Raw genomic sequence first — 12545 nt, 5'->3', positions numbered from 1 at the left:
TCTTTTAAAACATAATCCACAGGCCGCATTTGCAATCTCCTTTGAGAATTTGTTTCATTGACTGATGATTAATGGAGCTTTTTAAGTGGCAGAATATGCACCAGGAAGTTTTCACTGAATGAAATATTGATTTCACCCTTGAGTAGGAGGAGCCCAGCTGGAAAAACTAATCTTGAAATCTCACAGTGTTCGTATACTTCATTCCCAACATTAATCAGCTTTCTCATATATTCCCCGTAAGCTCATGTGGCTGACTGGTGAACTTAAGGGCAGTCCACACACTGTTGTCTTTTGCAGGTCTGAACACTGTTCCTTTCAAAATTTAAAGAATTGTTTTAAATAAAGCAGTAAATCCAGTTTGAATCATGATTATATATCTCATAGATTTTTCACACATTGTTACTGTCTAGAATACCCAAGCAAATTTTTATAAAAGAATTTGAAAATAATCTGATGAAAATAAACTGTTTGGGAACTTGTGTGTCAAAGTGAGGAAGACGGCATCAAAACGTATCTAACGCAGACGTTCAAACAGAGCTCACTTTTACTTAAATTACACCGCCTTGTTAAAATACCTTATATAACAATAGTTATGTCAGTACCCAATTGGAAAATATTTGGTGGAATATTACTGTTTTTTTCCTTTCTTATCTGGTTCTTTCCACACAAGCAGCTGCCAATTAGTGCCAACTGCAATATATTGGAATATATCTAACATCCAATGCTGTCATGAAAATTATTTGTTTACTTTTTCATTATTTTTGTATAAAATTTATTTATCTTTAAATGTAGTATGTGTGGTGATATGCATTTACATCAGCATGGATCTGACAAAATAGTCTTGTATTTTTCCAAGATTTATATTAGCATACTTAGTTAAACTAAAATTTCATTTTGTAATTATTTTTCATTGAACACTGTTTTTTTCTGTATATTTGATGTACATTAGCCATATCCAGTGTTGATGCAAAACTGACCTAAGAAACTTTTATATTATTTGTGCAAAACTAATGGCTACTTTAGTCAATAAACATCTCTATAACGGTGAAAGATTAATAATTGCTCTTATTTCATTTTAGAAATTCTTGTTGGTATTTCTGGTAGATAAGATAATGCTACAAGTTTGTACTAATAAATTTTTAACTTAAAATAATTTTAACTATAAATTTTAATATCATTAAAGAAGACAATCACACATCTAATTAGTTTATATCCACTTATAATCTTCTTCAAATTCATTATGTATGAACTATTTATTACATATGTATTTACTTTTTATAGAAAATAGATGCTAGTTTTAAGTCAAATTCAAAATTAAGAAGTACAGCATACCATGTCCTCTGTTGCCAACATGTATAAAGTCCCACACTGTAGACACCTTGTACCTGAATGTTAACTTGTTGCAATCAGCCTCCGTGGACACATTGTTGGCACTCAAAGGCCATAGTTACTGTTAAAATGTGCTCTGTTAAATCTATTTCCCATGGGTTTTGTTAAAATATACTCTACTAAATCTCTTTCCCATGGGTTTTGACTGCTGCATCATCACATCAGTCCACATGGAGAACCAAGCAGACTAATTCCATTTCCTTCAGAATCCATACTCATTCAACCCTTACCCTATGGCACACAGACCTTTCTGTAGATTCACACTTCCCACAGGGTCACATAATGAGAGTCAAGCACTGCAAGCACTCATTGTATTGGCATCTTTCTGTTAATAAGAATTTTGTTTTCTTCACACCGTGGCTTCATGGGTCACTTTGTCACTCAGTAAGCTCCTCTTGGCTCTCTGTAGAAGTTCATTTCTCCCCAACTACTGAATGACAACTTGCCTGATTCTAAAGTTAGGCAGTTGTGAATAAAGTGGCTGATAGCACCTTTGTAGGATTTTAGTGTGTACTTAGATTCTTAATTCATTTCAGTAAGTCCTACAGGTTATTGCTCAATTGTATAGAATAGCATATTTACTCTTTTTAAAAATATGTTTTATTAATTTATTCATATTACATCTCAATTGTTATCCTGTTCCTTGTATCCTCCCATTCCACCCTCCCTCCCATTTTCCCCTTACTCCCCTCCCCTATGACTGTGTATGAGAAGGACCTCTTCCCCCTGTATATGCTCATAGGGTATTTAGTCTTTTAACAGATTTGCAAAATGTACTACAAAATGCCTGTGATATATTTTGGCTAAAACCAGAAACATAAGAGGATTCTGTTGTTCCAGATCTCTGCTGTCTTTTGATTGTTATCAGTGTTTTGGATTTTGGCCAGTCTGAAAGATATGTAATAGTACCTCATTATTGCTTTAATTTCCATGTCTCTAGTGAGTCTGAACTACATTTTCCCATATACTTACTTCTGTTAATATCCCTTCGTAGGAGTCTTAGTGTTTTATTGCTGTGAAGAGACACCAGAGTTATGGCAACTCTTAAAAATAAAACATTTACTTGGGGCTGATTACGGTTTCAAACATTTAGTCCATTATGGTCATGGCATGTAGCGTGGTGACAAGCAGGCAGAGTAGTTGAGAGATCTGCATCTGGACCTACAGCCAGCGGGAATAGAAACACTGGGAATGGGCTTGTGCTTTTTCAACCTTCATAGCCCACCTCCAGTGACACATTTCCTCCAATAAGGCTACTCCAACAAGGCCACACCTCCTGATCCTTCTAACTTCTTGACTAAGCATTCAAATGTAAGAGAGTATGGGGACTCTTATTCAAACCACCACAGTAAGGTGTCTACTCCATTCTATTGCCCATTTCTTAACTTAGTCTTATTTCTTATTTTCAACTTTGTATAATTTGGATAAATTTTTATTAGATTTATAGTTCTCAAATATTTCCCTTGAGAGTTTTTTCTATAGAGTAGAGTAGAGTGTATGTATATATTTATATGTACACACACACACACACACACACACACACACACACACACACACACACACATATATATATATATATATATATATATATATATATATAAAGAGCTAGAAAATTCATATTGTATATGATAGGATGTTACATGGCTTTGAGTAAACTTAACTATCATTTTCTCTGCATAATCAAGCACACTTTCTTAGATGAACATTCTATGTTATGTGATGTTTTATGGTTATTTTAAAACAAAAGTCCTTATCGAGATTATTAATTTCTTTGCTGTTTCTACTAGGGATTCTGTACTGAACACATTACCTGCTCTGAGAATCCTCAATGGTGACATGCTGAACTCTTGCTCTGACATCCATATTGAGGAACACTGTCATCAAGACCTAAGATGTTTCTTGGCACTTTGTCAATCCCAACTTCAAGAGTTCAGCTTATTAACTGACAAGTATATCACACAGAAGGGGTAAGATTCTGATTTTACTTCTGTTGTATTTAAAACAAATAATATAATATAAACACATGATTGGATATATTATGATTATCACAGGGGCACTAGTTGAATTAGAAGCAGTGTGTCTGGGGAAATTCCTATCTGCAGTGTTATTCTCAACATCATATATAGTCTTTGTTTTTAATTTATTATTGTTTATTCAGATTACATCCTGAATGTTAAACCCCTGCTTGTACCTTCCCATTCCCATCCTCCTTCCCTCTTCCACCATGCTCCCCTCCCTAGATATCTGAAAAAAGGGGACGTCCTTCCCGACCATATGACCACAGCCTGTCAGGTCTCATCTGGATAACCTGATTCCCCTTCCTCTGTGTGCTTCTGGGCCTCCTCACGAAGGGGAAGTGATCAAATAAGAGGCATCAGAGTTCATGTCAGAGTCAGTCCCCACTCTCCCCACATCCATGGAGAATGAGATGTCCATTGGCTAGGTCTGAATGAGGAAACTAGGTTTACTGCATGCCTTGTCCTTGGTTGGTACAGCAGTTTGTGCAGTCCTCCCTGGGTCCAGATCCACCAGCTTTGATGGTCTTCTTGTGGAGCTCCTTGACCCTCTGAATCCTTCTGTCTCCCTATTCTTCCATACCCCCTCTCTCCTGGAGTCCAATAGCCAGTCCCAGCATCTGCCTTGATCTCCCATTGAGTGAAGATCTCAGAGGACTTCAAGACCCAGCAATTCCACTCCTGGGCATATACCTGAAAGATGCTCCAGCACACAGCAAGGACATTTGCTCAACTATGTTAAGAGCAGTCTTATTCATAATATCCAGAATCTGAAAACAACCTTGATATCCCTCAACTGAAGAATGGAGAAAGAAACTGTGGTACATTTACACTATGGAATATTAAGCTATTAAAAACAAGGAAACCTTGAAATCTGCAGGCAAATGGATGGAACTAGAAATTATCATCCTGAGTGTGTTAACCCAGACCCAGAAAGTCACATATGGCATATACTCACTTATAAGCGGATATTAGCCCAGCATGGCTGTCCTCTGATTTTTCTTCTATAGTTCCATTATAAAGAGAAAATAGCATATACTTCCTAATGTTTAATGTAATTACTAAGCCATGACGTCTTTTTTTATTTTCATTTTTTAGGTTACAATATAATTATATCATTTTCCATTCTCTTTTCTTCCTGCAAGTCTTCTCACATGCCCCTTTGAATGGAGAAGGTGTAGAGCCAGAGTCCATCAGGTTCTCTGTAATATCCGGTGACATTTGTAACTGATAGCAAGGCAGAAAGATGGAAAGACCTCTTTTAAATGCATGGGCTCTTTTTTTTTCTTTAACTGTTTTGCATATATGTGTGTGTGTGTGTGTGTGTGTATAATCTGTGTGTGTGTCTGTATGTGCACACATACATGCACACATGAGCACATGCACACATACACATACAGAGACCTAAGTACACAAATACAAGTAGCTCAGTCTGTATAATGTCATTTATGTATGTTTTCAGGCTTGGCCATTTCTGTTGGGTAGCCATTTCGTAACTGGTATGGTCAGCTGCCATGAGAGGCTCTAGGAGACTAAGTCATATGCTAATTGTTACTATTACATTGTCAAACATACTTCTCTTATATCAGTTCATTTTCTATTTGAAGTTTTTATGAATAGATGGATAATTCATAATAAAGTTTTCACATTTAAAAATAATTTTAATGTAAAAAACATTTAAGGAGATTATTATTATATATTTACTGTATCCAAAGAATAGTTGTTAGATAGTAAATTTACTCATTTACTTGTTTTTTCTGGAATAGTGATGGAATAGATTGCCTTGTACGCACTGCACAACTGCTGTAAAGTGAGATAAATAGGAATAATGGAGGTTAAAAGTGTGGCTAAAAATGAGGCTCTATCAGGCCAAATCCTCTACATTTGTTAAAGTCTTCCAGTGAGTGTATGGAATTTTGATCAATTACATAGGACCTTACATATATGTATACATAAGGGGACCTTAGCCATTCACACGTAATTTATCTTTGCCATGGATAACAGTTGTTCATAGATACACAGAAATAAAACCTTTCCCATAATATAAGTTCTCTGACTACCCAATACAAATATTTTGTTTCACAAGAGTGAGTGTACACAATACTTTTAGTTCATTCGTAACATCTCCAGATTTCAGCAGTCGCTATTTCTCATGTTATGATAGTAAATGAATGATTTTTTTCATCTTTAAACCAAAAATACACTGAATTAAAGTGGGCCTAACAGTTTTAGGCATTTTGTCTTGATTGGTACAGATCAGAATAAAGCAATGTTTTGTTTAAAATAATATAAAATAGTATGTAAGTGGTTAGAAATAAATTATAACGAATAATACTTCCAATTTTAAGTTTATCTTTGGCCACATAGTAAATTTTATTTTTAAAATCTTCACAAGTGTAGTTCTACTTATTTAATGTTCTCATCTTTTGTTTGTTCAGGGACAGTCTCACCTTGCATGCTGCAGACAAACTCTCTCACTACTACAAAAACTTAATGAAACTCAGTAATGAATGCAGGCATGCCCATGAACATGGGTCTGTAAATATCATGAAGAGGGCCGAGCCAGAAGTGGAGAAAAAAAATCCAGCCTTCTCAAACACTGACAGCATGCTGCAAAATGAGGTCTTTCATTCTTGGACTGATAACTATAAACCAGATTCACCAGATAGTTCTGAGAACCTGACGGGCTCTGGCTCCAGACCCTCCCCACTGAACCAGGAGGAACTGGAAGAAAGAAATCAGGAAACCCTTATGGCACAGCAGAATGAATGCAGCAGGACAAACAGTCTCTCCATCAGAAGAGCCTCATTCATAGAAACGAAGATGGGAAATTCTCTAATGAGTAGTCATCAGCATACTGAACAAAGTGAACCAGTGTAAGACCTTTTGAATAGATGTTACATGTACTGTTTGTATGTGTGTGCCAGGTGTATGTGTATGTTTGCACCCATGTGGCTGTGTATGCCCATGCCTACAGAGGCCAGAAGAAGACACTGGATGTCATACTCTCCCACTGTCTTATTCCCTAGCCACAGTGTCTCCCACTGAGCTTATACCTCTGTTGGCAGCTAGCATGTGCTGGTCATCTTCCTGTCTTGATATACCATAGCCCTGGAATTACAGGTGCTTAGGGCTACGTCCGACTCTTTATTTGAGTGTTTCAAATCACAGCTACCATCTTCAGGTTTGCAAATGTTCTTTTCCATTTAAGCAGCTCCCCAACAACAGAACCTATTCTTGATAACTGATCACAGTCAAGTGGTACCAACTGGTAACTGGGTAATTTAAGTCAACATTATTTTTATTTTTATTCCCTTAACTACTTTTCATAATATGCACAATTAACTCTTCACTTTAGAAATTAATTTGGTTAAATTTAGACAGGGTTACATCTGTTTTCAAGAGTATGAAGTTGATTTTTTTGCTTCCAAACTTCTAAATATCTAAAATTATTTTAATAAAACTTAGTATATACTTTAATTTATTACAATTAATGAGATTACTTCATTTGAAATACTGATCTGGTAAACATATAGTAAGTATGTATGTTGGATTTTGCATGTATGTGTAATAGATTTTTTTTGTCATGGCAGCTCTGTAAGGTAAGGCAATGTTCTGAGTAAATAAATCACATGAAGTCCCTTGTAAGCCTTAAATTCCTTAATAAACCTCCCAGAATGCTGTAACTACTGAACTAGTAAGGATGGCTTTGACCTTGGCCTGCCAACTTCATGGTTTTGCTTTCTTTGTTTCTTAGTGTAGGCCCAACAAGATTCACCTTCTCTTGTTGATGGGTATCTGGGCTAATTCTATTTCCTTTTTTGTGTGTGACTGAGTTTCCATTATATAGCCCAGGCAGGCCTTTTACTCATAAACCTATTTTAGGCTTACAAATTTTGAGATTACAATAATGGAGCCTCATAATGGTCTTATTTTCTTTATTAAGTTTATTATATTATACAATTATTTTGAAATTTCCTAATTTACTTTTATCCAAAAATAAATGAAGAAGAAATAGTTGCATAAATATGACTTAAATCTTTAGCATATTTTATGAACTTTGGTTTATTCTACAAGATGAAAATATCTTGCAGAAATGTGTTTCTCCTGAGTATTAAAATTATGTTGTCTTTAGCCAGGTATAGTGGAGCATGCCTTTAATCCCAGCATTTGGAAGGCAGAGCCAGGCAGATCTCTGTGAGTTCAAGGTATAAAGGGAGTCCAGGACAGCCAAGGCTACACAGAGAACCCTGTCTCAAAACACACACACACACACACACACACACACACACACACACACACACACATTCAGTCTTAGTTATTTCTCTATTGCTGTGAGGAGACATCATGACCAAAGCAACTTATAAAAGAGAGCATTTAATGGGGAGCTTGCTTGCAGAGGATGTGTCCATGACTATTATGACAGAGAGAATGGCAGCAGGCAGACAGGCCTGCCATTGGAGCAGTAGCTAAGAACTTACATCAGATCAACAAGTTGAAGGTAGAGAGGATGACTTGGTTTGGTGTAGGTTTTTAAACCTCAAAACCCAGTCCTCATGACACACCTTCATCAGCAAGGCCACATCTCCTAATCTTTCCTAAAATGGTTCTCCCAGCTAAAGACCTAATACTCAAATATATTAGCTAATTATGGTCATTCTCATTCAAACCACTAAATATGTGTACTTTGACCAGAAATTGTAGCCATAACTTCAATGTTATATTCATGGCAAAAATATTAGATGACTAAACTGGCTTTAAGTAAAATGCTGGTGACAGAGATGATGGTAATGATGTTGAGAGTGGTGATTATGATTGTAAAATCACAATGGAAAATCACTAATAGAAAACAATTTTGTTTTGCCTCCTAATTTCCTTCAAATATATTTAGAGAAAAAGTACATACTCATATTTCAGAGAGTCTTTTACTTAATTCCAGTATTTGTAGCTGAATATCATGATGAAGGAGAAAATTTCATTGAATTTAACAAGTGCATTACTTACTTTTCTGTTTTTGTGATTAAAACACCATGAGAAAAGAAACTTAAATAAGGAAGTACTTACTTGGGTTAGGGTTTTGGAGTGGTAAGAGTTCATCATCATCATCTCAGTAAGGAAATATAGCATCATGCTGAAATGGTGTCTGAGGAACAAACTAAGAGATCACATCAAGAAGAACAAGCAGGAATGGCTCATGGCTTTTGAAACCTCAAAATCTGCCCCAATCACACAGCTCCTTCTATAAGGCCATACCTCCTAAAGCAACATACATAGTGCTACCAATTAGGGACCAAGTGTTCAAAAGCCTGAGACTTTGGGGACATCTAATTCAAAGCACCATATTCCAGTCCCTGGCTCCAGTAGTCTCATAATTATCTTATACTGTAAAATATATTTAGTTCAAGCCAAAAAGTCTCCATATTCTTTTAGTCTCAATACTGTTTTAAAATACAAAGTTTCTTCTCAAGCTCAGAGAAATCTAACTGTAACCTCTTATAAGATTAAAAAACAAATCATATACTACCAACATATAGTGGCACAGGATATACATTAGAATTCCAAAAGGAAGCATAAAGGACATAGTGAAAACATACTGAACAAAAGGAAGACCAAAACCCAGCAGGGCAAAATTCAAATCTTACAGATCCATCCATGATGTCAAAGTACTTAAATGGCTCCACCCTTCTAGCCTTGCTGCCAGCCACACACATCTCTCTCCTGGAGTGGTCCACTCCTGGTGTGAACCCTCCTTGATAGATACTCCATCATCTACCAATGTATCCAATGCAACCCAGCCTTCACTTTCATAGCTCAGGAAATAGCTTATGAAGGTCTTTACACAGGGACTTCCCTGCCATGCTCTTCACCTCATTCAGCTCTGTAACACTGCAGAAGCTTCCATGACTCTTTAATTTGTATATCTTTCATAGTTTGAAAGCCAGCATTGTGTAGAAAAAATATTATGTGTTCGAATAATACACTACTTATTGTTGTTGTTGTTAATTTCACAGGGTTTACAATTAGGAGATTGTCTTAAATCTCAGAAGAGACTTTGGACTTTTAAATAGCACTGAGACTTAAAGATTAAGGGGACTTCAGCATCAGACTAAACATATTTTTCATTATGATATGGTTTGAATGAGAGGCCCCTATTTCAGACTTTTGAAAACTGAGATGGTTGTGGCCTCTTGGATGGGATTAAGACATGTGGGTGACAGGGTGGGATAGATCCCAGGCTGCTTGAATAATTTTGAAGAAGCTTTTGCATGTTGTTCCTTTCTTGGAGCAAAACATTCTTTAAGAGTTTTCCTTTCAGACTTTAGAAGCATGGCTGAATGCTTTGCCCTCTGCGTGCCCTTCCCATTGTTCCAAACAAAGCAGGTCAAGCTCCTCCTGAATGTCCTCATTTTTCTCAGTACAAGCCTTGGCTTCCATATTGCTCTATTTCTCTTCAAACTATACATTCCTTTCTGCCCACTTGATCTTTTTCATTGCAGATCTGCATAACAGCAATATCTAGTAACCACAAGACAGCACCAATATTAATTTGTTTTACAATCTCCTCTGCCAAAAGTATTTATTCCATTACTCTTTAGATTTAACCCAAGGAAAGTGCTTAGGACAAGGGTAGAAAACAGTCACACATTTTTTTTCTAAAATGTGACAACCATATTCTCTAAGCCAGTTGACCACATTGACCTGGATCTCCATGCTTCAAATTGCTTTTAGTATTGCTCTGATCCTAGCTCCTCTAAGATGGACCGTTAATCTCTGTTTACAGCACTCAACTACTTTTCTAGTCCAAAGTTTCAAAATCATCCAAATTTCCCCCCAAAAGAACATGCTCATGTTCTTCACAAAATAGCCCACTCCCTGGTACCAACTTCTGTATGAGTTACTTTTCTATCGCTATGATAGATGATCAAGGCACTTTGTAGAAGATGGGGTTTATTTGAGAGTAATGGCTCCAAAGAGGTAAGAAGAGTTCGTCACCATCAGAACAAAGCGACAGGGCAGCAGGGAGGCAGGGCATCTGGAGCAGCAAGCTGGCAGGAAGACTATTTCAATCCTCAAGACTATGGGAGATCATCTCATTCAATCCAGTGAAACAAACATCAAGTTATTAAATTTTCTGTCAAGAAAATATTGAGGAATAGAATCTTTGTTGCATATATCTCTTAAGTCAAACACAGGCATTGCACAAGAAATCAAGGCAGGATGTCTGTCACTTTCATTATACCTTGTACTTTCATACAATTCCTATACTACTACTCTATGAGAAAAGAAACAAATTCCAACTCAGGAGAGCAATGCAGTGCCTAATACTGTCACATAGCCATGGCCCAGGACCCGGTATGATTTCCTAACAGGCTCAGACATGAATAGTGCATTTTCAAGGGGCCAAGAAGTGAAGAAAAGATGGTTTAAAAAGTCTCCTAGGGTCCTTCCTCTTATCATAAAGAACGTGAAGAATGCCATTTCCTCTTCCTCTCTATGGCAGCTAATGCTGATAAGCACCGCAGCCCTTCTTGCCACGTCCATATTGGTTTCTATACTTTTGGAACTCCTCTTCTGTATTATCTTTTCCAACTCTGGAACAATGGCCTCATTGTCTAGAAGAATCTCTATAATGTCTTCTTAAAAGTAGTAAAGACAAAACAAAAATTTCAAACTCTCTCTGAAACTAAATCCCTCTCTGAACTTGTGGCTCATTCTACTTTACGTCTATGACTGTCTCTTGAAAAAGAAGTGATTTTGTTTTTAAATGACATTTTATGTTATTTATGTTCATGTACAGGTCAAAAGACCTCTTCTTTATTTTTTTGACAATTTATTACAAGAGTGCTGTATTTAGATAATTCTCAGTCCTTCCTCTCTGCCTCCAAGTCCTTCTGTGTCTCATTTACTCATCCTCAAATTTATAACTTCTTAATTATTTGATATATATGCACATATAAATACACCCTGATTTATCCATTTAATGTTGGGGCCAACCAGGTGAGCTTACATAACCTATTAGGGGCTCACTCAGTTCTTCCACTTGGGCTATGGCCTTGTAAGTTTATCCTCATCCTCAATGGCATGGCAAGTGTTGCTGTCATTGTGTTGGGCCTGTATAGGCAGCCATATTATTGAGTTTTCCTGGGTTCAGTTTCCCTGCCAGTTATAAAGCACCCTGTTTGCAGCAGCTTATGCAGACCTCTTATTTACCTTCTGTATATTCATGCATACTAACATAGTTTTTTTTTTTTCCTGTTCTTAGTAAGGCAGCTGTTCTAATCCAAGCCCAATGGCGTAGACACATTGCACGCAGACAGATTAATTGCTCTGCAAAAATGCATCCTACCGCAAGAGAAACCCTGCATAATCCCTTCCTCAGTAACCGGACTACTTCAAATAAAGGAAGAAGAGAAAATTTTATGAATAGCCGAGAACAGAGGGAGAAAGCTGCTCTTCAGATTCAGGTTAATTAAAAAAAAATTTATAGTGAAGTTAATCACAAAAATATATGTCTCATCTTTCACTCTGTCATTCTGTGATTTTTTAAAGTTTCATTGGTTTAAAGCCATTGAGTTTTTTCACATTTGCATAGATTTCTATGCTGCAGGCTAGTTATCAGAAGGCGATAACTGTCAAGACTGTATATAATAGTCTTCTATTTGAAATAATATGGCCATGAGTGTTGTTCAGATTAAAACCATACAATGATATTTAAAACTGTCTCTCATTGTAGAAGTCCTTTACTTCCTTGGTTTGATTTATTTCAAGATATATCATGAGACCTTTATAAATTGAGTTATTTTCTGCCTTCTGTCTCGGTAAAGTTGGTATATAGGAACCTTTCTGTTTACCTGTTTTAGTTTCTTTTTATTGAGAATTTAATACACGCATATAATGAGTTTTAAGCAAATCCACCTCTCATTTCACCCCTGCATATCCCTCTTCTTCCTTTTCTTCCCTAATTCTTGTGCTCTTTGTAAAGATCCACTGGGTCTACTATTGTTCCTATAGCTAATTTCAATATTCAGCAAAGTATCAGAATTCAAAATTAACCTGAAAGTCATTAGCCTAAGATGATTATGGTCCTTGTCCTTGATTCTACGTCACATACATATGTTAAACAATTCAGACGTCTCTGGA

General features: G+C 36.5%; 1 protein-coding gene across 12 annotated transcripts in view; it reads left to right on the top strand.

The window, feature by feature from the left end:
* The window catches only part of LRRIQ1 (leucine rich repeats and IQ motif containing 1), a 172396-nt gene that overhangs the window by 50066 nt on the left and 109785 nt on the right, over positions 1-12545 (top strand). For all 12 annotated transcript variants that reach the window (XR_014782046.1, XR_014782047.1, XR_014782048.1 and 9 more), the window contains 3 exons: positions 3177-3356; positions 5843-6280; positions 11668-11869. Coding sequence is in view for 9 of the 12 variants with exons in the window: in XM_084796363.1 (XP_084652489.1) it covers positions 3177-3356; positions 5843-6280; positions 11668-11869 (820 nt within the window). In the remaining 3 variants the exon portion in view is untranslated. The remainder of the gene's footprint in view (positions 1-3176; positions 3357-5842; positions 6281-11667; positions 11870-12545) is intronic.

The sequence above is a fragment of the Acomys minous genome (assembly GCF_964271855.1).
Source record: "Acomys minous genome assembly, chromosome: 9".
Classification (NCBI taxonomy): Eukaryota; Metazoa; Chordata; class Mammalia; order Rodentia; family Muridae; genus Acomys; species Acomys minous.
The sequence above is the reverse complement of the archived record's forward strand: the minus strand, read 5'-3'. Positions and strand labels throughout refer to the sequence as shown.